At 36.8% G+C, this 26,116-nt stretch overlaps 1 protein-coding gene across 1 annotated transcript in view; it reads right to left on the bottom strand.

Moving 5' to 3' along the window:
• Nucleotides 1–15,773: 15,773 nt before the first annotated feature.
• PHF14 (PHD finger protein 14) overlaps nt 15,774–26,116 on the bottom strand; it is a 206,180-nt gene continuing 195,837 nt past the window's right edge. The window contains exon 17 of the mRNA XM_007463526.1: nt 15,774–15,907. Within this exon, the coding sequence (XP_007463588.1) occupies nt 15,833–15,907 (75 nt within the window). The 3' untranslated portion in view covers nt 15,774–15,832. The remainder of the gene's footprint in view (nt 15,908–26,116) is intronic.

The following is a 26,116-nucleotide window of genomic DNA, read 5'->3' as shown; positions in this document are numbered from 1 at the left end:
ATGACTGGCTGCCATGCTCAGGGAGGCCCAGCAGCAGCTCAAGGCTGTGGGTTTTATTTGTCATAGGGATGCCCTAGGCCTGTCCTTCGACATTTTTCATTTTACTTTAATTACTATGAGGGGACTTTCATTTATGAGTTTATTTGCCCCTTTGTGGCACACTGAGTTTTCCAAAGCTGGCCACATCAATTTCTCCCATTCCATTAGCTTTTCTGCAGTGTGATACCCAATCTTACAGGCAGTCACTCGGTCAACATGGATACCAGTGTTTCATATTGTCCTTTTGTGTGTCATCTAGAGGCTTTTTGGGAATGGATGGGATTCATGTCACTTCTTTTGTGAAGTGGAAAAGGGAAACTTGAAGACCCCTCCCCAGGAGTATTGTCTGGTAGGTGAGTTTGAGAAAACGCATATAAGGAGGCAAGGATCTGGAAATGGATTTCCTTAAAAATTACCACATGCCAGTACTTATTGCAGGTCTTGATGTACCTCCAAGGGGGTGTGTTCTCCAGCTTGTAGGCTATTGCTCTTTGCAGTGACTACTTTGTGGTGTGATAATTTGAAAACTAGTTTTATAAGATATTACTAAAAGTTAAAATATCAAAATGGGGCTGGGCTCCATAATGGGTAAAAAGTAAGTATCTCTGATTTAACAGTTTCCTCACTGTACTTCTCAGAAAGTACTGTGACCCTCTAAGGGGGTATAGGATATAGAGTGCAACAGTCCTCAAACTGATTTGCATGTGAAATCTTGTTTTAAAATGAGAATAGTGTCCTACTAAACATACTTTGAAAGCCCTGATTGTATTAACTATCTATTGCTGTGTAACAAATTACCACAAATTTATCTTCGAACAACACACATTTATTATCTGACAGTTTCTGTGGTTCAAGAGTCTGGCTACACTTTGTTTTCCACAAGGCTGCAATTAAGGGTTATCCAGGAATGGGTCTCATCTGACTGTTTGACTGAGAAAGGGCTCATTCCAATCAAGTTGCTGGCAGAATTCATTTCCTTGTCCCTCCCAAGCCTGTACCTCCAGCCCAGCTCATCAAAGGGTAAATGTGATCCGTGGGTCATTATGCACTAAACTAGAAGGAAAAAGACGTTAAACAGGTATTGAATAAGTACAGAGCAAGAGGGTTTTGTAGGTAGTGGTTTTCTGTTTTCTTTTTTAAGGGAAATTCACAGCTTCTTTTGTTTCATGATATAAACTATGGACACCAAGAGCTGAGATCTCTCTTTGACATTTCGTCTGTTCAATGAACTGCAGAAAATGTAAACCTTTACGAGCCAGAGAACTATATCTTCCCTGTGTATGCTTAGAATACTTAAAGACAAATCTAACTTTTTTGTTCTCAGAGTTTTGGGAATGACATCCCACTTGATTTTATCCTTTTAAAAAATTAATTGGTTCCAATTCTGTAACAGTGTTTTAAATCAACAGTTGTTTCCCTAGTTTTGTATTATCTTTCATATTCCAAAGTATGTCATTTCTGTCATCAGAATGCCCATTGTATAGTGTCCTTGAAAATGTGACTGTTGGGAAAAGTAATATTATTCCAAAACCACAGTAGCTCTAAAATGAAATTAAATTCTATATAGATTTTCGCTTCCTCTTTTATATTTCATTTTTGCCCCCACCCCCGCCCAGAGATTTAGACCTACTTTCCAATTAAACTTTATTCTCCTATGGACAGCCTCATTTGTATATTTAATCCATTAGTAGTTTGGTTCAGGAGACTTCGCTTTAACTGTGCTCTGGCCAGGTTAAGAAGTTTCAGGTCTTGATCAGAGTGTTTGTCGACGAGTTGTAGATTCTGGCCTGGGAACTTGCACGTCAACTACCTTCTCATTCAGGGCCTCTGTAGACAGTCATGTTCTTCCTGCTTTACATTTTCAACACCATGTGTAGTTTTTCTGAGCCACTTTGACACTATAACTAGCGTTCATTTTCTTTTCTTACTAGATTTTAATACCCTTTAAGCTTATTTGGAAGTAAAATATTTTAATGGAATTATAAAGGATGCGATATAGAAAATATTCCATAAATTTGGAACTATTTGAGGAAAAGAAGTTATTTAATATTTATCATGACCAGAACACTGTCATGTCTACTACTTATTTAATGTTCATGTGGTAGATAACTCTTAGTGACCCTGGTCTGGCAGAAATGACTCCTTCCAATGGTCCTAGCTGTTGCTACGTTTGTAGCCAACCACTCCCTGCTCTCAGCTGATTGGATATAGGAAAACATGTGACTCGAGAACTAAGCCAATCAGATCACCTCATTGGACAATTTAGACTTCGTTAGTAGAAATTCCTGGTGTTAGAAGATCAGGGGCCTGTTAAGGTTAATTTAGAACCTATGTTGATGAGTAATCAGAAAGAGTTTTTATATATAAGAGAGAAAAGGGAACCAATTTCAGGTAAGAAAAATAGGTGGAAGACTACAGAGAGGAATGCTGCCAATTGGCTACTCTGATTCTTGAAGACTTTCCAGTTCGCCGTTCCATAATGTCTGAGGTTTTCCAGCACTTGGATTCTGTGAGACACCCCTGTACTCCCACATAGTATCTCCCTTTACATAAATAGTCTCATTTGGATTTTTATTCTTTACAAACTATATCTAAGAAATTTCACAACCCTGTAAAAAATTATATTTAAAAATTAGAGCTTTTTTGATTTAAAAATAGTTGACTGAATCCATGTTTCTCTCTGCTGCCTCCCCAAGATCCAGTAAAAATGCAGTAAAGAAATAAAAGTATTTGAAATCACAGGGACAAGGAGAAAAATGAAGTCAAATTTAGAACAATGGAAAGAGCATGATGAATGACAACTGTCTTAGCTAGGCAGAAAAGGTGAGGCCCAGGTGCCTGTAAAGGGGGATGGGAATCAGTCCAATATGTGTCTCAAACCCCATTAAAAACTCAAGAAATGGAACTACCAGGCGTAAATGGGAAGCTGGAGTGAAGAATGAAGCTGAAAAAAAAAACATGAATGAGGAACAGATGTCTGGGTGAATTCCCCAACCTGCATAGTCAGGTGATTGTTCCTCCAGCTAAAGTAAAACTAGAGACCCCAAAGTAAACCAGAGAGTCTCCAGATGGAGGGACAGCATGTTCTCCTAAGGACAGAGGGAGGCTCCCTACTGACCTCAGGAGGTTGAGTGAGTATACATGTGGTGCCATGAGACTCTCTAGCCCCATGAGAGCCCTGGCTCCCCAACCCCGCACACTGTCTCTAGACATACAATTCCAAGACGGAGGTGATAGCATTCTTCCCAGAGGAAATGGCCAGCCTCACAGAAAAGAATCAGAGGTGGTGACATTTGGAGGATTCTCTCATCAAAACCTCCTGGGGTAGAGCTCACCAGCCTACAATCTGCCCTACGTACATAGTGCCCACTTTTTAAGTATGTGCTTCAGTAAAGGATTTCTAGACATTTGAGGAAAGCCTTCAACATGAAAAGGGAGAAAAAGGATATTTGGGGTAACAGAGAGGGAAAAAAAGACAATGCACAACAGCCTTGGCTAAATGCAGGTGGGGAGCTATGGGTATCGATGAGGAAGTCTGAATTATCCAGAGTAGGATGTAGAACAGAGGCAGCAACTTCATTAGATGAAAAGGGGAGTCAGAGACATGAGGTTCGTGAGAGAACGGCCTCAAATGAGGAAAAATAGGTGGCTGAATCTAACAAGAGGATGCTACTAGTTCCTGAAAGCAGGACCTAGAAGGATATTGAATGATAGAAAAAGAAAGTCTGATTATTGTAATGGAGGAGCAACTGACTGCCTTAGTCATAGCTAGAGAAAGGCAATCAGGGACATTAAAAAATGACTTTGCAGAGAATCCAGTAGAAAAATGGGCCAAAGATTTAAACAGACACTTCAGCAGATTATAGACAGATGGCAAATAGGCACATGAAAAAATGTTCAACATCATCAGTCATTAGGGAATTGCCAATTAAAACCACAATGATATGCCCACTTGAATGGCTAATGCCATATCAAAACAAGCAAAAAATACCAAGTACTGATGAGAATGTGACGTGGAGCAATTGTAGCCATCACATACCGCTGGTGGGATTGTAAAATGTTACAGTTACTTTGACAGACACTCTGGTAGCACTTATAAAGTTAAATATACACTAACCACATGACCCAGCAATCCCACTCTTAGGCATTTACCTAAGAAAACTGAAAATCATGTCCTCACAAATATCTGTATAAAAATGTTTATAGCAACTTTATTCATAATCGTCAAAACCAAGAAACCACTCAGATATCTCCAACTAAGGAGTAGATAAGCAAACTGTGGTCCATCCATACAAAGAACACTACTCAGCAATAAAAAGGAATGAAATGATGCATGAAGCCACACGGATGAACTATTTTTTTTTTTAACATTTTATTTATTTTTGGCTGTGTCGAGTCTTCGTTGCTCTGCGTGGGCTTTCCCTAGTTGTGACAAGCGGGGGCTACTCTTCCTTGTGTTGCACGGGCTTCTCATTGTGGTGGCTTCTCTTGTTTCTGAGCACGGGCTCTAGGCGCACGGGCTTCGTTAGTTGTGGCTTGCGGGCTCTAGAGCGTGGGCTGTAGATCGTAGGTTCAGTAGTTGTGGCACACAGGCTTAGTTGCTCCACGGCATGTGGGATCTTCCTGGACCAGGGCTCGAACCCATGTCCCCTGCATTGGCAGGCAGGTTCTTAACCACTGACCCACCAGGGAAGTCCCGGATGAACTATTTGAAGTGAAAGAAAGCTACATACTATATTATTTCATGTATATGATATGCTGAAAAAGGCAAAACTAAAGGAACAGAAAGCAGAAGAGTGCCTGCCAGAGGCTGGGTGTGGGGAGGAGACATTGACAGTTGGATATGAAGGGGCACAAGGGAATTTTGGGCTGTGATGGAACTGTTCTCTGACTTAATTGTAGTGGTGGCTACACAAGTGTATGGTTTGTCAAAACACTCAGGACTGTATATTAAAAGTGAATTTTACTATACGTACATCATAACTCTTAAAAATGAAGGCAAAATGAAAGAGGTCTCTGGCTTGAGTGACAATCAGAGAGTGACATTGCTGAGGTTAATAGGAAAGCTTGGCTGGGCAGCAGACAAGCCCAAAAGGAACTAAGCGCAGATTCTGCCTTGGCCAATAGAGTTTGAGGCATCAGAAATACAGTTAATATGGTCAAGATGGTGGGGTTTTTTTTTCCCTTTTTAATTGCTAACTGGTATTCTGTTATATGAATATACCAGAGTTTATTTATCCATTTGCCAGTTGAGGGACATCTAAGTTGTTTCCAGGTTTGGGCATTTATGAATAAAGTCTCTATACACATGTATGTGGCTATTGAAAGATCTGAGCTAGGGATCTGTGTTCCTCAAATGCACATCTGATCACATTATCCCCCTGATTAAAATTCTTCACTGGTTTCTTATTGCCTACAGCAGTGATTCTGTACCGTACATTGGAATCACCTGGAGCACTTTTCAAGCTGCTGAATGCTCGGCCCACCCTGAGAGATTCTGATTTAATTGATCATTGGATAGGGCTCAAATGTCAATTTTCTTAAAAGCTCCTCATACGATTTTATTATTTTTTAGGCTTAACTCTTTAAAGAAAAAAGTATTATTGAGATATAATGCACCTACCACAAAATTCATCCATTTAAACTGTACAATTCAATGGTTTTTGGTATATTATTAATTTTTTAAGTTGAGGCAAAAAATACGTATATAACATTTTAAAGTGTGTAACTCAGTGGCATTAGTTACATTCACAATATTGTACAGCCATTACCACTAGTTCCTCATTACCATTTGATATTAATATATGTCCAATTCTATAGAGCTAAATCCAAGTGCCTTAGCAAAGACCCAGAGGCTTTCACAGGAAAACGTCATCCTGTCTTCCCAGACTCAGCTCCTCTCACTTCCTGCCCTGCATTCTCCTGGATCCAGACACTCTGAGTTGTCTTTAACGTTTGAAAACTCTGCACCTTTGCATACTGCTCTTTCACCTCTCTGAAACACTCTTCCCACTACTATTTCTGATAAAATCCCAGGTCTTCAAAGTCAGACTCAAGTATTATTTTTATGGAGTGCTCTTTCCACCTCTGGGCTTATTTAGCTGTGATCTATATCACCCTTTATCAACCTCTGTTGGAGCACTTAATCATGACAATTTTCTGTGTCCCTTTTTGTCTCCCCAACCAGAACCAGAATCTGTCTCTGTCTCTCTTCCCCCCTCACTCACAGTGAACACTGAAATGGAGACTTTGCAATGTCAACATTAGAGAAGAACTGCCAAGAAGAGCCACCTAACGCATATCACATAGTGATGTGAGTGGGAAGTAAACTTTTGTTGATTTAAGGCATTGAGGTCTCAGGGATTGTTTGGTTCCACAGCATAGCCTAGCCTAGCCTAATAGACTCACGAAGAATTCATTCACCATATTCGTCAGCTGTTCTCTTGTGATATAACTAAATGGAGTATGTGGAACCCCATGGAAAATAGATCATGGATTGGAGGGGAGGCAGAAGGAGAGCTTGATTTCAGAGGAGTCTAGGAAAAATGTAGGTGTGAAGGAAAGGTCTTGAGCACAGGTTGTTCCTCAGGGAAGATAGACCTAGGCTGGGGTGAAGGAAGAAGGAACTCAGATTGGGTGTGTCTAAGGGCAATGAAGACAAACAGCCTACTAAAACCTTTTTCATAAGACTATTCCTGACTTAGAGAATTAGATACAATCAAGTGTAAAGTTTCAAATCTCAAATCAATACTTGCCAAAAAGTCTTAAAAAAAGAGAGAACCCTGAACAAATGTTCAATTGTTAATTTGATTTTTACTGACAAAATACATTTTTGAAGGCATTGCTGAATGCACCAGTTTTGTCCCTTATTAGTATAATCAGAAAGATGTCTTGGTCCAGCAGTGCTCTGGAGGTTGAAACGTGTTCTCCTTTATGATTTGCAGCTCTGACTAGATCTATTTTTCTGCCTAAGGTGCAGAAACGCAAATGTGAACTATGATGCTGTGTAATTTCTGCTTCTTAGACCATCACCATTATAAAAAATACAAAAACACAAAACAGATTTTTTTTGAATTTCACTAAAACTGTGGACTGACGTGCATGAGGCAAAATATGCTGTTGTCCAATCTTCCATTACCGTATTAACCTATTGATTGTCTCACATTATTAAAAAACAAAACAAAATGTGCATCTGTCATAGAAAAGCATGTATAAGTGAAATATACCTCAATCAGCAATGAATTGTTTAAAGGAGAGAAACATAAGCTAAAAAGTATTGCAGTCTGGGATCTGTTTTAAGACAATTTGGTGAGAGAGAGGAAAATGTACATAGATAAAGCAGACATGGCAAAATCTTAATAATTGTTGAATCTCAGTTATGAGTACATGGGGATTCATTGTACTCTGCTCTCCACTCTTTTGCATATATATGAAATTGTTGATGATAATAAATGATACAGGGATCATAAGCTTACAGATAAAATACTTTCAAACATTTGCACAAATTTAAGAGTACAACTTAAATGATTAGTTTCCTTAATCGTAGAATTTTATTGTATAATGTCAAAAAATAATGATATTTTGCAAATACTAGGATTGATTCTTCAGAGCTCTTTCATATGTGTTATTTCATAATGGTACATAAAATGACATATTTCTACAGTGGTTATTACCTCTTTCTGATACTGTTTAATAAGTTGCCTTTCTCATTGCCCTGAAATCTGAATATCCTGAAAGAGTTCATCTATCTTTAAAAGCAACAATAATCTTTTACCACATTTAGAATTAGACTCAGTGATAAAAATGATAATGGTTGGAACTTCATGCATCAGGGCAATCCACATTTTCTGCTCCTTACGTATCAAAACTAAGGGTATCATATTCAGACTTATACACACAACATCTGATTCAGTTATCTGTTGTTTCCTGGAAACCATATCTATTGACTGTGGCTTGAAACATGGATATGAAAATAGCAATTTTTTTACTCCATTGACAGTATCGATAAAGGTAGAGTATATCTTTTATTCTAGAGTGAGATATTTAGCATGCCATAGGTGTAAATGAAAGATATAAACTAAGAGACAAAAGTGAACCTTTCAAACGTTAATGTGATGTTGGCTGTGTTATGATGAGCCTAATGATATCAAGTGCACAGAACATATAGGTGTCATGCTAAGAAACCAATGATCTAGCTCTCATCTTGACTACAGGCAAAGAATATCTCATTAAAGCCATAAATTTCATGAGTCTGTTCCTAAATTTAAAACCCTTAAGGAAAATGGCTTTCATGGTTCAACAGTTTTAAATGGTTGTACTTAGTTGGCTTTGTAAAAAGGAAATGAATCGTTTTTTTTTAAACAAATCAGAATTATGCCATAGTTGCATGTGTTTTCATGCAGTTGCTGTTAGCACTTAACTTCCTCTCTAGATAACAAAACCCCAGACTCCACATTGAATTCACCATGGGGAGACAATTATTACTTGCTATGATTGTTCAGGATAGTCTGGGACGGGGATGAAATTTGCTCATTCATGGCTGTATAAAAACTGTTTTCTTGAGGTAATGTGAAAAGGAGAGGGTTTCTAATCAACCTTCACTATTCAGAGAAAACATTATTTAGCCTACTCTTAGGAGGAGTAAGTTGCTCCTGTTCCATGTGGTGCTAGCACCCAACCAATAGAAATGTGTGCAGGCCTCAGGGATCCAAGGCATTGGAAAATGTCAAAGCAATTAACTGAACTTATTTCTTCTTTCTCAGTGGATTTTGGAATAAATCTTACATAGCCATGGGGGAGATGCACTTATAGGAAATATTTTCCGTGTTTTGTTTTGTACATGTCCAACTTAAAGAGCAACAATTTGTTGCATCTGTGGGAAAAACAAGACAAATTACAAGAGTACAGATATTTCAAATGCCTCCCAATGTTTAATCTTAGAGGAGAGTGTTAGTGATTGTTTTACAGAAAGAATATATACATACGAAAGAATATATACCTACATACAATAAGAATATAATTATTGCTTTCCAAAAAATATTAGAGAAGCAAAGCTACCTAGACTCACTTCATTTCATCTGGATGATCAGAAAGTTACAAATGAGAAATATTATACCTTGGAAAGAGCATGTCTTATTTGATGTGTGTGGAAATAAAACACAAAGAAGTTCATAGACAGTTGAAACTCAAAGCAGTTTATAGTCATTTAAAGTTGGAGCAACTGGGCATACATCTTGCTTTCCCTCTCAGTCAAGCTTTCTAATCCCAATGGAAATGGATAGAATTATCCAGAAGATAAAGTTAAGGTTTAAACATTTTAAATTGTGTTTCAGTGTATTTTCAAGTGCAAAGTCATTCAAAAAATCATTAAAACAGAACATGAAATCATTAAAAATCTTTACATTAAATGTTTTCAAGAAGGCATCACACTATTTTTTGAATGTTGAATTTTTTTTTTTTTGCGGTACAGGGGCCTCTCACTGTTGTGGCCTCTCCCGTTGTGGAGCACAGGCTCCGGACGCGGAGGCTCAGCGGCCATGGCTCACGGGCCTAGCCGCTCCGTGTCATGTGGGATCCTCCCAGACTGGGGCACGAACCCGCATCCCCTGCATCGGCAGGTGGACTCCCAACCACTGTGCCATCAGGGAAGCCCCTGAATATTGAATTTTTACAATTTTTTGTATGTTGTTTAATTTCTTTTTAAACTTTCATTAGCATCATTTGTAGATAGTTATTACTTTTAAAGTGTTGTTACAAAGACTATTGTAGAACACCCTAACACCATACACAAAACTAAACTCAAAATGGATTAAAGACCTAAATGTAAGGCCAGACACTATCAAACTCTTAGAGGAAAACACAGGCAGAACACTCTATGACATAAATCACAGCAAGATCCTTTTTGACCCACCTCCTAGAGAAATGGAAATAAAAACAAAAATAAACAAATGGGACCTAATGAAACTTCAAAGCTTTTGCACAGCAGAGGAAACCATAAACAAGACAAAAAGACAACCCTCAGAATGGGAGAAAATATTTGCAGATGAAGCAACTGACAAAGGATTAATCTCCAAAATTTACAAGCAGCTCATGCAGCTCCATATCAAAAAAACAAACAACCCAATCCAAAAATGGGCAGAAGACCTAAATAGACATTTCTCCAAAGAAGATATACAGATTGCCAACAAACACATGAAAGAATGCTCAACATCATTAATCATTAGAGAAATGCAAATCAAAACTACAATGAGATATCATATCACGCCAGTCAGAATGGCCATCATCAAAAAATCTGGAATCAATAAATGCTGGAGAGGGTGTGGAGAAAAGGGAACCCTCTTGCACTGTTGGTGGGAATGTAAATTGATACAGCCACTATGGAGAACAGTATGGAGGTTCCTTAAAAAACTAAAAATAGAGCTACCATATGACCCAGCAATCCCACTACTGGGCATACACCCTGAGAAAACCATAATTCAAAAAGAGTCATGTACCAAAATGTTCATTGCAGCTCTATTTACAATAGCCAGGACATGGAAGCAACCTAAGTGTCCACTGACAGATGAATGGATAAAGAAGATGTGGCACATATATACAATGAAATATTACTCAGCCATAAAAAGAAACGAAATTGAGTTATTTGTAGTGAGATGGATGGACCTAGAGTCTGTCATACAGAGTGAAGTAAGTCAGAAGGAGAAAAACAAATACTGTATGCTAACACATATATATGGAATCTAAGAAAAAAAAAGTCATGAAGAACCTAGGGGCAAGACGGGAATAAAGACACAGACCTACTAGAGAATGGACTTGAGGATGTGGGGAGGGGGAAGGGTAAGCTGTGACAAAGTGAGAGAGTGGCATGGACATACATACACTACCAAAGGTAAAATAGCTAGCTAGTGGGAAGCAGCCGCATAGCACAGGGAGATCAGCTCGGTGCTTTGTGACCACCTAGAGGGGTGGGATAGGGAGGGTGGGAGGGAGGGAGACGCAAGAGGGAAGAGATATGGGGACATGTGTATATGTATAACTGATTCACTTTGTTAAAAAGCTGAAACTAACACGCCATTGTAAAGCAATTATACTCCAATAAAGATGTTAAAAAAAATGACCATTTTGAAGCACAACTTCTACTTAAAAGAAAAAAAATTGCCTCCAGTTTTTGTCTATTAAGAATATTATGAATAAAGTTGTTTAAAATATTCATATATAAATATTTTTGTGGGCATATCTTTTCATTGCTCGTGTGTAAAAATCTATAGCAGAGTAACTGGGTCACATATTAAAGGCATGTTTAACTTCATGTGAAACTTCCAAACTTTTTTCCAAAGTGGTGTACCATTTTACACTTGGACCAGCAATCACGTGGACAAGATGACAATTCCCTTGGCTGTTAGTCTGCTTCTTTCCATCACTGCTTTCTTAATAGGCTCATGAATAAAATGGACATTCTGGAGGGATGAAGGCTGTGTATAGAAAATAATATGTGTTTACTCTTGATTTGGTTACCATTGCTGTATGCCTAACTTGCCAGCAGTAGCAACCTATCTCTAACCTTTTATGTAATACTTCCATTAGAGTTCTATTGGTGCATAAAAATTACCACAAAAATTTACAGCTTATAACAACACAATTATTATTTCTGAGTTTCTATGGGCCATGAGCCTGATAAGGCTTAGCTGAGTTCTTTGTATGAATTCCAGTTGTGTTATAACCTCACCAACATTTCATTATCTGAGTTTAAATGATCACCTATGACGGTCCAGTAGAAATACAATGGAATTTACACATCCAAGTTTCCTAGGAACCACATGAAAAAAGTGAAAATAGTTGAAGTTTCTTTCAGTAATATATTTTATTTAACCAAATCTATCCAAATATTACCATTTAAGCATGTAATCAAAAGTTAAGATATTTTACATTCTTCTTTCATACTAAGTCACCAAAATTGGTTATGTATTTTATTCTTAGAGCACATCTCAATTCAGACTAGTTGTATTTCAAGTGCTTAATAGCCACATGTGGCTAGTGGCTGCTGTATTGGACAACAGAGACATTTCCATGGGTATACAGTAGTCACTCACTGTGGTTTTAACTTGCATTTTTTCCTGATAACTAAATGATGTCGAGCATGTTTTCATACACTTATTGGCCATTTGTAAATCTTCTTTTGTATAATGTCTGTTCAAATGTCCAGCAACAGGTGGTATATTCACACAATGGTGATTCACAAATTGTGGTATATTCATACATACAATGAAAAAGTACTCAGTAATAAAAAGGAATAAACTATTGATTCATGAAATAACCTGAATGAATCTCAAAATATTATGTTGAGTGAAGAAAGCCAGGCATGAAAGAATACATATGAAATGATTCCATTTGCATGAAATTTTAAAACAGGCAAACTAATCAAGAAAAAAAAAGCAAATCCATTGTTATATAGTAGAGGTGTGTGAATGATTGCAAAAACTGCAAAAGAGAACTTTCTGGAGTGATGGAAATGCTTTATATCTTGAAATGCTATAAATGTACCTATGTAGATATGTACATTTATCAAACTTTATTGAACTGCAAATTCAGAATAGGTGCATGTTATATGTAAATTATACTCCAATAAAACTGATTTAAAGAGTAAAAGCAACATATGTTAGTACCTGCTATGTAATTTGCAGACCCAGTGCAAAGTAAAACTATGGGATCCCTTATTCAAAAAGTATTAAGAATTTTAAGACAGTGACAGCAGAGGGGGTTTGTTATGATTCCCCGGTGATAGAGAGTGCATGGCATATAGTAGGTTCCAATACAATTTTGTTGGATGAATTTAAGAACGTGGGCATTTTAGTGCACAGCAACTTCCTTTCAAGGACAGCATTAACACCTCTTCCTACTTCTGCTGTGTGTTCCACAGACCTGAGGAGAGAGTAGAATTCTGTATAGTTTTTTTTTTTAATGATGTATATAAGTATGATAGAGACAAATACTGATTAAAAGTTGTTTTACTTTTAAATTCTTTGAAAATGTGAAGAAGTATAGCTCAATAACTAACATGAAGAAAATACAGTTCAGTTGAGTGGGTGGAAATTATACAGGCATCATGAAGTATAAAGAAGCTTTGTCTTTCAGGTATTCTATATTGTTACAGGCTGACTTAGCTATAACTAACTAAGCTAGTTACTTAGCTAACTTACCCAGTATGGGTCAGGAAACAAGCTAAGTAATGGGGATGTAGAGATAAAACACGTATAATATAACTGTGTAGTGGTTTGTCTTCTTTAGAAATCAATTGTTAGATCATATTCTAATTGTTAATGTTTCTAAGGATCCTAAATATATATAATCCACATTGCCATAAACATTTCATTGGGACTTCACCCTAGTGTTCCTTAACATAACTGGAATTGTTATAACAGGCATTTGGACTTATTTAAATAAGTTATGGACTGAATGTGCCCCTCCCCCCATCCCCACCTCTGCCAGTTCTTACATGTTGAAGCTCTGGTCCCCAGTATGGCTGTATTTGGAGTAAGGAAGTACTTAAGGTTAAATGAGGTCATGAAGTTGGGAGTCCTGATCCGATAGGATTAGTGTCTTTATAAAAAGAGACCAGAGAGCTCACCTGCCCTCTTTCTGTGTGTACTTACCTAGGAAAGACCATGTGAGGATGAAGCAAGGCCACCATCTGCAAGCCAGGAAGAGTCCTCACCAGAACCCAGAACCTGCTGAATCCTGATCTGGGACTTGCAGCCTCCAGAACTGTGAAAAAATACATTTCTGCTTTTGAAGCCAACCAGCCTGAGGTATTTTGTTACGGCAACCTGAGCTAATACAATATGTTATACTCTATAAAAAAACTACATAATATGCAAAATTTGATTCAAATAAAGTGACCAGCTTAGTCATATAATGTGGGCAATCTTTTAGCATCATAAAAAGATTTATGTGTATATACTTAGACATAAGTGTATAAACACTAAAAATTTGATAAATTCATACGGCAGATTTTCCCTAAAGGAAATTTACAGTGATTTACTTTATTACTCATTGTCCATAAGCCAAGGGATACATAAATATTTAAAAATATTTCTAAAAAGGAAAACTAGAGTTTTAAATGATTAAAGGTATCACAAATATAAATATTTAAAATGCCTGTTGGGTGGCTGAGTGTCCCTGTTCTTCTCATACTCAGCAACTTAGTTTAGAAATGAAAGTATTAAGAGATGAGATGACAGCACACTAGTAACTAAATCAACAGTCTACTGAAAAATATGGCCAAACAGTTACTGAAAAACTGTAGAGAAGCAGTAAGATGCTTTTACACTTGTTCCATCATAACTCAACGTAGAAAAGATAAAGCAGGATTTTTATGTTTTAGGGGAGCTGGAATAGTAGTTAATTACTTCACTTAAGCCAAAGTTTTCAAATTAAGCACGGCTAAGAATTTAGGGAAGGAAAATAATTAAAGGGGAGGTAGTAGGTGGTAAATAAGGTGCTAACAAGAAGGACTATGTTTTGGGGGAAGACAGTGAATTGAAAGAGGTATGACATAGGTAGTTCACAATAATTAAATGTGAATATTCTAGGGTGAGACTGCTTGGGTTTGAAGTTTTGCTCTGCCAATTACACGCTCCATAACCTTGGTTAATTTATTTTCCCTAAGTCTCAGATTGATCATTGGTAACGTGAAGAAAAGTAATAACTATCTTATATGTTAATAGGGATGATTAGTGGTATAAAGCATACTGTTTAGCACAGTACCTAAACATTTGTAATAGATTTTAATGATGATATGAATCATGTATTATTGTTTCTTTTCAAATGTGACACCGCTAATGTAACTCCAATCTAAGTGAATATGGGTATTTTGAAATAGAGTAATATCTATTCCAAAAAACAAAAAAAATGGGAAAATGTCAAATTAATTTTTGTATTTGCTTATTGCACAGGCCCTCCTCAGACTCTGACATGCCTACTCAGGCTTTTCTTTGGCTCAAACTCTGCTTCAAAATTCATCCAGGGAGTCTAATCTGTGGGATATAGCTGTTTTCCTGATATCCATAGTTACATTATTTGAGGCTTATACATCAATGAATTTTCTATCTTGCCTACTTGCAGTTTTCCCCATTTCAGCCTACTGTATCATAGCTGCCAGCCTGTCCCACTGTCACACCTTTACTGAGCTCCTCAGATGCTTGTGATAAAACTATGGCTCCAGGCTAAGTATACAGATTTCATTCTCACAGGGAAGAAGTGTATGCTGGCATTCTCTTATAAGCCTTCCAAAATTCTGCTTCTCATTTTAAGAAACTCTGCTTTAAATAACCAGACAGCTGCCAAAAACTTTGGCAGAAATCAGAAAATGGTATTTAATCTTCTGGCAGTAGTTGGTTTTCAGTGTTTTCACATGCAAGCATTTCCTGTCCATTTTTGAACTATGTTGGACTTTCTTTATATTAATTGGAATTCTGTTAAGGTCCTTGAAGAAGACAACAGAGGCTTATAAGGGGAAAAGACTTTTAAGTCATCCACATGTGTTAACACTTGGGTTACAGATAAAATTCTCTTATTCTCAAATTTCAGTATTTTAAAAAAATATTTTAACGGTCTTTTATATAAAAGTTTAAATCGCTCTTAAAAAATACAAATTCCAAACGAGCGTTCCTATTTCATTTTCAACGACTTTATTGAGAACATTTTGCAAATTAGATTTTACAATTTAACATTTTACAATTAGAAATTTCATCTGCTACTACATAAGTTGCAAACTTTTCAAAACACTACAGAAAATCCTTTATTTCTTTGGATTTTTCTGTTCCATGTTGAGCTCCTGAGATGTAATTTTTCTTTCAGCTTCATTTTCATCTTCCTGTGAAATAAATTTTAGAAAACATTAAAATATAAACTTCAGGGCATTTTATCACCTATACTTAATACACTTTAACTTCATTTCTCTGAAGAATTAACTATCATGACTCCAGTAATCATAGGGGAAAGTCTATAAACAAAATGGCACAATTATGCAACATTTAAACATTAACATTCACAGTGGGTGCTGTTTTATACTACACATTGACTAAAAATTTCTGTTATGTTTTTAAAAACAACCTATTTTATCAATGACTTAAGAATTACTTTTGAAAACACCTGCTACTAAAAAGTGTCCTTTTTAGGGGGTCAATCAGATATTTTTACTTCACTATTTGATAAAAAACAGTAAATTTAACTTCTGAGACATTTTCTGTACCCAGCATGGCATTTTGGTCTCATCCAGCATACTTTCTTGACAGGCCTGCCACTTTTCCAATTACTTGTGCCACCATGTTATCTGAAGATCAGTCAGTTCTAAAATAGGAAACTCTAAAATGGGCACGTGAGGCGACAGAATGCTTACATTCTTCTACAGTTTCGATTCCAAGTGGTGGCCTCATAATTGATAGCAGGTTCCTGTGGAACATGGTGAATAAATAAAGTGACATCATAATGTCTGCTTCCATAGGAATGAAGTGTATCTTGTGTTCAGTATTAAATGGTGACCTCCAAAGTATAAATAATGAGAATCTGGAAAAATATTTCATCTTACATTTTATAACCCGTCTCATCACATATGTTCCTTCAACAACACCTAAGTACAAAGCAGTCTTGCTTTCCTAATATTTCTGATAGGCCTGCCATTTTTATTAATGGAAGTAAAAAACATTGTCTAACTCTTTACTGAGTGAAAGTATGAGTAGCTTAATTTCTTAAGTATCTCTGGACAGCAGTAATAACATCAATATCACTACACATCACCCTGCATCTCTGTATAAAAACCAAATTCAATTAAATAATTATTAAGCTTTGCTGACAATTAAATAATTATTAAGTAAACTGACTTTATTAAGTAAATGCAAATCCAGGTATATATATATATATAAAACAAATATATATTTGTTATATATATGTTAATGTTACATATATATAACATATATACTTATATATATATTATGTTTATACCTCACATGTATGTTAAATGTCATATACATATATATAAAACAAATACATATATATATTTGTTTTCCATGAAAAACCACACCCTTGCCCATAAATATTAAGGTGGAGAAAGCTTCCTTTATATACATTGTCTCTAAATTTCAACAGCACCTGTGATTTAGCCTTTGTCAACACCAGGAAAGCAGATAAATTATCAATATTATCAATCAACCTGAATGATTACAGATATGTTGGCTGCAAGGAATGGGGTTTCTGACTATCAATTTTGGCAATGTAATTTTAATATATTTATCTAAGCATAATAGCCACTGTGTGCTGTTTAATTTTTTTTCCCAATTTGTCTCTACTGAATAGAGATATTATGTTCAGTTGACTCTTGAAAATCTATTAATGAACAGGTAGTTTCCACTTTAAGAGTCTAAGATAAGAGTCTCTAGAGATTACACTTTAATTACAACCCAATAAAAAGCAAATCCTATTCCACACTTTGCACTGTCGTCTTCTGTCAGTGAAACACTGACAGAAAGTGTTAAAACAGCAGGTAAAGGTGGCAAGAAATTTTTGTTAGGTAGCACTGAATTTGTTTATATGTTGTTCAAGGCAGGGCTTTATCTTCTTTATCTTATATTCCTACCACCTAACAGGGCACATTTAGTGTATGGGGAGGGGGGGTCCAATAAATGTTTCCTGAACTATGTGAAACAGTGGAATAAAAAATGAGTAAAACAGAGGTCTGTAATTTGGAAAAGCATAATATCCTTCCTTATCCAGTAGTTACACTTCTGAATTTACTAAAATTATTGAAAACAGAAATAAGCAAAACTATTTGAAACATAAGCCAAAATCACCCTTATCAAATTCATATTCTTTAATTTTTGAAAAAAAGTGGAGGCTTTATCACGTGGACAGTCTGCTAAGTTCCCACAGCAATATGACTTACTGGTTTAACAAGCTTGGTTACCCTGATGATCCTGAGGACGAGGAAGTATCTATAATATTTACTTTTATAATTAACTAACACTCTTCATATAATGTCAGTCTTTTTGTTGTTGAATTTTTCTTAGTAATAAAGTATAGTTAATAAATGCATGTCTAATACTGCCTCCTGTTCAGGACAGGTACAAAATTTCTTTATGCAGAGAAAATGTCTTAAAATATCTTGCCTTTCTATGCCTTTAAACTATTTGTGTAAGTTAACAAGATACAATCTCTTTCTTCCTTTGTATAAGAATAGCTGTGATCTGGATACAGAAAAGGATTATGGAGGGGCAGAGAAGGCATTTAATCCACTGCTAGAGTCCAACACATCGTAATTGCTACGGTATAATATCATCAAAATAATAACAGCCAAAGACTTTAATCATTGTAAATAAAACACTGGAATTAGATATAATAAAGCTCCAGAAAGGATTTTAGAAGTTGCTGTTTTTTTCTTTGTTTGTTTTGGGAGTGCTAATTTGTGTTTCTAAGTTTACACATCAATTTTTTTTTTAACATCTTTATTGGAGTATAATTGCTTTACAGTGGTGTGTTACTTTCTGCTTTATAACAAAGTGAATCAGCTATACATATATCCCCATATCCACTCCCTCTTGCGTCTCCCTCCCACCCTCCCTATCCCACCCCTCTAGGTGGTCACAAAGCACCGAGCTGATCTCCCTGTGCTATGCGGCTGCTTCCCACTAGCTATCTATATAACATTTGGTAGTGTATATATGTCCATGCCACTCTCTCACTTCGTCCCAGCTTACCCTTCCCCATCCCCATGTCCTCAAGCCCATTCTCTATAGACATCAATTTTTATAAGAACTTTATAACAGTTCAAGATTAATAAAATCATTAAAATAGCTCAGGCAGCAAATCAAATATCATTCACAAGTGAATGCATAATGAATGAAACTGCAAAGAAAGGAAGTTTTTTTACCAAAGTATTTCTTCACTACTGGATATTAAAGGCAGGCAAAATTTTCTTCTGATAGATGGTAGGTTCTTGTCACTCTTTGCTAAGATAAGACATCTGTTTTTTTCCCAGTGAAAGAAGACCCTTGCTACACGGATCATTTTCTTAGTGACAGCCCTGACAAGTTTGACATTTGTTTCATGAAGTGTTCTGAAGCAGCCAACAAGAAAATGTACCCTTTGGGGCTGCTGGAAAGCAGACAGGTTTACCTCTTAATGTTTAAGCTTGCTAATTTATACTCCAGAAAACATGTTGATTATAGCAACCTTGCAGATCTGCTAGTTACATGTGGAATTTCAGGAATACGCACATAACAATAACGCTCATAATGCCAAACAGTTAAATGTGGTTCCTTGGCCTTCCTGCTCTTTGTACACTGACAGCATTATTGTAGTGAGGAGAATGAAAATTTCTAAGCACACATGGACCATGTAATTATGGGCTAATGCTCCAGGTGGCAACATGAGACTAAAAGAGTTATTATAACAGAGAAGTAAGTAAAAATACTGCCATTTTAATCTAAACTACATTCCTTTTACCACCAAGTAAAACCCACAGAGTCTGTTTAAATACTACTCAGCTTGCAGCATCAATCTGGAAGAGAAGGCCCTCTATTTTTCCTTATTTACAAATTTGACTCAACAGTTCAAAGAATTGATGTCAATTAATAAAACCTATCCACTCCCGCTTTTCCCTTCTCTTGAGGTAACCAACTCCAAACAAAGAGCAATTATTTCAGCAGCTGGAATTTCTACTGCTCAGGTAATATTTGGACTCAAATTAGTCTGAATACAGCTGACTCTGTATTTACCCTACAGACTTTCAAGTTTTAGATTATTTCTTATAAAGGTTGGATTATACAAAGGGACACACTTTCCCCATTATTTCATTATATCTTTAAAGATGACTTTATGAGTACCTTTAGAGTGGAGAAATCTGTCAAACACTACCTTAACCAAATGATAAAGGTTAACATTACCAGTAATACATATTAACATTAACTTTTTGGTAAGATGCACTAAAAAGGGCACATTAATTCTGGTTTGTGGTATCCTTCCCAATAATGCATGAACCTAAATCTAGTAAGGAGAAAACCTCAGATAAACACTCTATAAAATAATTGAACAGTAGAAGATAATAACACTACAGGAAGCTGGATGAAGGGCAAATGGGAATTATCTGTGCTGTTTTTGCAACTTTTTGTAAGTTTAAAATTATTTCAAAATAAAAAGATTAAAAAAAAACAAAACAGAAATGACTGCTTAATGAAAGTTTTCTAAATTCAAAGTAAGTGTGATTGTATGCACAAAGAGTTTATGTGGAAGAAAATTCAAGGTAACTGTCACCTCTGTATTAAAAATACACAGCTAAAATAAACTGTTTGCTTTCCATTTTTCTATTTAAAATTCCTTAAGTACCTCAAATGTTTATAATGGTGATGCTATTAATTTTTATTTTCTTGTCTGTGCTTCCATGCATTTATCTTACATTTCTACTCTGAGCACAGATTACTTTAACAATTAGAAAACATAAGCTTTATTTCCAGAAATAAGTAAGCAAAATGGGAGTCTGTTTTCAAAGAGAATGATATCAGTTGTTTTTACTTTACAGAATTTGCTATTCACAGCAGATAAAGACACATGGTGGTACAAACAGTAAAATAAAGTGAGAAGGTACAACTAAGTACTAACTTAAAATATTTCTATTTTCTTATGATATTTTCTTTAGATTTTAAATATTCCTTTAATCAGAGAAAAGTTACTGTAATTGGATTCAAATTAATAGTTGAAATTCTCTGTATGCTTTGATAATGGTTCTTTTTAAACTGTAGTATATACACAGCTTTTGGTGAAAAATATGAAGACACACTTAACCTGTTCTGTTAGTTGTAGACTAAGTATAGAAAAGCAATATATAATATATTGTTCCGATCTGAGGTCAAAAACTACGCTCTTTTATTCATTTAAAACATATACCAGAGGGACTTCCCTGGTAACACAGCGGTTAGGAATCCGCCTGCCAACGCAGGGGACACGGGTTCGAGCCCTGGTCCAGGAAGATCCCACATGCCGTGAAGCAACTAAGCCCGTGCGCCACAACTCCTGAGCCTGTGCTCTAGAGCCGGTGAGCCACAACTACTGAGCCTGCGTGCTGCAACTACTGAAGCCTGCGTGCTAGAGCCTGTGCTCCACAACAAGAGAAGCCACCGCAATGAGAAGCACGCATACTGCAACGAAGAGTAGCTCCCGCTCGCTGCAACTAGAGAAAGCCCATGTACAGCAACAAAGACCCAACACAACCAAAAATAAATAAATAAATAAAATAAACTTAAAAAAAAAAAGTATACCAGATATAACTCTCAATGGCATTTAAGATTGTGCTCTTAATAAAGAAAATATGCTAGTGCTGCACAATAAGGAAAAAATTTTTCTTAATTGGAAAAATACGATAATGAAAATGTTTTAGGCAAAAATGAGCATGTTGCATGCTTCAGACTAAAATTAATTAGAGTTTTTAACATTTTACAATTCCACTCTAATTCTTTAAATGGTGCATTTACTTCATAGTAATAAACACTTGGATCATTAAGTATAGTGCAAAATGTGTGTGATGTGCTACATTTAACAGACTTTGGCCCTTTTTTCTGTACTTCTGCATTGTACCAATGCATTGAATAAGCAATTGAAGACCACAATTAAATTTCCTGATGTTGCATATTTGAGATTCTTATTTCATTTAATACAAAAGGCAATAAATCTACCATTTTACAACTGAATCTCAACTTCAGTGGGCCATGAGAGATGTTGAAATGATCTTACAAGAAATGCTTAATTAAATTCACAGTAAAAAGCATAAGAGGTTCTTATGACAGAAGTTGTATATTTAATTAGAAAGTCTAGGACTTCCCTGGTGGTGCAGTGGTTAAGAATCCACCTGCCAATGTAGGGGACAAGGGTTCAAGGGTTGATCCCACAAAAGCAACTAAACTCGTGCACCACAACTACTGAGCCTGCGCTCTAGAGCCCGCGAGCCACAACTACTGAGCCCACGTGCCACAACTACTGAAGCCCACACTCCTAGAGCCTGTGCTCCACAACAAGAGAAGCCACTGCAATGAGAAGCCCGAGTACCTCAACGAATAGTAGTCCCTGCTCGCTGCAACTAGAGAAAGCCCGTGCGCAGCAATGAAGACCCAACACAGCCAAAAATAAATAAAATAGATACATTAAAAAAAAAAAGTCTAGGGCTACTGTAAAATTAAAGTAACCTGGGATGTTCTTAGTAAACCTAGCTCAAACACATAAGTCGTTAAACAAAATGGAGCTATTTTGTAAATTTCCACCTTTTTTCTCTACTTAGTGACTCAAAAGATAGTTAAAGAAATATCCCATTACCTAATATTACAGAATCATGGCCTTTTATTTTAATAGCAAGTAGATAAAAGGACAGTAATAAATTTATAATTTCACATGAGTATATATGAATAATTCTATTTCATGTGTTGAGCAATCACTTATCTCTCAATTTGTGATTCTGGAGCAGATCTAGTAAAGTAGGTTTGCTTTTCTAAGTCTTTAGTTCCTCCTGTTACTTTTTACTTCTTTGTGGTGGCTTTTGGTGGCATGGAAATGGGACAGTTAAAAATAAGACTTTGGATTTCCCATGTATGATTTCAGATCAAGAGAGAATCTCTATGACCTGGGAAGGAAGGCCCTAAGGATTGGTTCAGTCATCTAGGGAGGGCATATTTATAGGAAAGGAAAGGAAGAACAGTGAGTGGAAGGTAAGAGTCTGGCAAAATAGGATTAGAAAAAAGAAAATGAATGATGGATGATAAGTGTGAGTTAGGTTAGACACTTAATGAGCATAAACCTAATTCTATAAGCTTATATCTTCTCATAAACATGAAGAAAAGCATAACTTTCATAATATGAATTTTTAGGTATTTAAGATACATTTAAGATATGGTGCTAACCTGCTGGGGCTAAGAATACCATCACACTCTCTTCTCTTGACAGATGAGTTCCTATATAAGGCTATGTTTGATAACCCCTGCGGAACTTATGATCTTAAAGATAAAAATATTTTCCTTCTCTGGCAGACTATCTAATATCTAGGAAATAAGCATAGAAGTGTATGATGGAAATGAACATTAGAGGCCCCTAACTTTCCTTCATATGTAACACTTTGGTTTAAAAGATATTACCTGCTTTTGATGAAATGTATAGTGTGGGGAGTACAGCCAATAACTATGTAATATCTTTGTATGCTAACATACATAACCAGACTTATCATGGTGATCACCTTGAAATATACAGAAATACTGAATGTTATGCAACAGGAACTAACAGTATTGGACGTCAATTAAATTTCAAAAACAAACTCATAGAAAAAGAGATCAGATTTGGGTTAGGGGGTGGGGTGAGGAGAAGTGAATGGGGAGGAAACTGGATGAAGGTAGTCAAAAGGTACAAACTTCCACTTATAAGATAAATAAGCACTAGGGATGTAATGTACAACATGATAACTATAATTAACACTGTATGTTATATATGCAAGCTGTTAAGAGAGTAAACCATAAGAGTTCTCATCACAAGAAAAAATTTTTTTCTATTTCTTTAATTTTGTGTGTATATGAGATAGATGTTCACTTAAACTTGTGATAATTACTTCACGATGTATATAAGTCAAATCATTTTGCTGTATACCTTAAACATATAGAGTGCTGTATGTCAATTATATCTCAATTAAACTGGAAGAAAAAATGCTACCTGCTTTTGAAGTTGGTGGGTAGTCAGTACTGACTCTAGAGAAAAATAAAACAAATAAAACCCCTCAAATTCTATAAGGGGGCAATATATGTATATTTTCAAATGAGAATAGCCCAAGTCCAATGTATATGAATTAAAAGATTATGGTATATTAAGAAATAACATTTAAAGAGGCTCTTTAGGGGCTTCCCTGGTGGTGCAGTGGTTGAGAATCTGCCTGCTAATGCAGAGGACACGGGTTCGAGCCCTGGTCTGGGAAGGTCCCACATGCCGCAGAGCAGCTGGGCCCGTGAGCCACAACTGCTGAGCCTGCGTGTCTGGAGCCTGTGCTCCGCAACAAGAGAGGCCCCAACAGTGAGAGGCCCGCGCACCGTGATGAAGAGTGGCCTCCGCTTGCCACAACTAGAGAAAGCCCTCGCACAGAAACGAAGACCCAACACAGCCCAAAATAAATAAAGTAATTAATTAATTTAAAAAAAAAGAGGCTCTTTAGAAAATATTTTTGCATAAATCATCTATTATTCACTAAATGTAACATTTCAAAAATCCTAAATGTACTAATATTTGAAAACAATACATATGAACCTCTCCTTTTCCCACAGGTACTCAAGGAGAAGAGACATTTCTAAATTTATGTTGTTTTATTTTTTGTTCTAAACATACACATACAGGTTTAAATTCCCAGGAGTTAAAAAAATTCCATCAAGCAAAAATGAGGCAAAAATAAAGTCTAAAAATGTTTAAGATGTGCAAGCTCACCAAATTATAGTTCCACAGCTAAGAAATTTCTAGGTTGTATAAAAATCACTGATTGGCTCATTAAAATTTCCAGTCATACATGCACTGTTTTATGACTAGAAATTATTCAGCAATAACTGAGTTCATTATACAAGCTGGAAAATACTTATAGGTAGCGTATTTTATTTATTTATTAATATAAGCAATAGCCATTGATACTGGAACTGGCCATTGTGGAAGAAGTGCCCTCTTCAATAGGATGTGATAGCATTTTGTTTATCCTTCACAATACAATGAGGAGTTTAATGGAACATAGATTTAAAAGGCATTTTATATATATTAGAAGAATTTGGGTGGAGGAGATCAAGATGGTGGAGTAGAGGGATGTGGAGCTCACCTCCTCTAACACGTACATCAAAAATACACCTACATGTGGAATAATTCTCACAGAATACGTACTGCAAAGCTTGCAGAAGATCTCATACAACCAAAGCTGCTGGAAAGATGCCTACATAACCAGTAAGACGAAGGGAAAAGGGAGAAGAGGGGGAATAGGGACAGGACCTGCACCCCTGGGAACCTCCTTCACCAGCTGGGAAATGTGCTGAAACACACAGGGAGCTTCAGAGGCTGGAGAGGAGAGTGTGGGAGCTGGCCTGCAGCCCCCCAGGATAGAGAGACCAGCACAGCTGGAGACATGCATCTCCTGGTGTGTGCAGTGGCTAGGTGCTGAAACTTGGGCTTCAGCAGACAGACCTAGGGAGAGGAACCAGTTTGGCTGTGGGGAGACAGCCCGAAGGTCCTGGAGTGGGCCTGGGCCACAACAGGGGGCAGGCGCAGGATGGAGGGCAGATCTTTCATAGGAGCCTCACTGTCAACTCAGTAAGGGAGAGGTGTGGATCTACCATAGCAGCCTCATTATCAGTGTGCTCACAGCAGGGCATAGCTTCTGCCATCACGGGTTTTGCGAATTTCGTGCACGCGCAAGTGGAGGCAGGGCTGAAATCTGAACTGATTACTAGCGCTCCTGTAGTGTAGGTGGCCCCTGAGTGCAGCAGCAGCAACAGTGATTTCTGTGGGCACACACACCAGGTGACAGGCAGCATCACAGAGTCACACATCCTGGCAGAAAGCTCCTGGGGAAGAACACACAGTGGCTCCTTTCCCAGAGGGAGCACTCCAGTCCCACCTATCTCACACCACAGCTCAGAATTGGATCTGGGGCCTCTACTCCAACAACTGGGGAGCAGAATCTAACCCCAACAGGGCTGTGAGAACCACAGGGCAAAGAGGAGGCCCTGCCCAACATCCAGCACAGGCTCTGGTCACCAAAACACCAAACCATCTATCAAGGAAACAAGGGCCAGCACACCCTGAGGAAAGACTTGGCAAGCATCCATACCAAAAACAACCCTGGCACCAACAATACTGGACTCACATGGTCTACACAGGGTCACTCACACATAAAAACAGCCCTTTAAAACTACAGTAGATAACTGTTTCTCCTAAATTCATAGAGTCAGAGAAATATAAGTAAAATGAAAAAACAGAGGAACTACTGCCAATTTAAAAAACAATAGAATCCCCCTAAATGAACAAAAATTGATACAGACCT

Source organism: Lipotes vexillifer, unplaced genomic scaffold, assembly GCF_000442215.2.
Source record: "Lipotes vexillifer unplaced genomic scaffold, Lipotes_vexillifer_v1.1 scaffold118, whole genome shotgun sequence".
NCBI classification, from domain to species: Eukaryota; Metazoa; Chordata; class Mammalia; order Artiodactyla; family Lipotidae; genus Lipotes; species Lipotes vexillifer.
The sequence above is the reverse complement of the archived record's forward strand: the minus strand, read 5'-3'. Positions and strand labels throughout refer to the sequence as shown.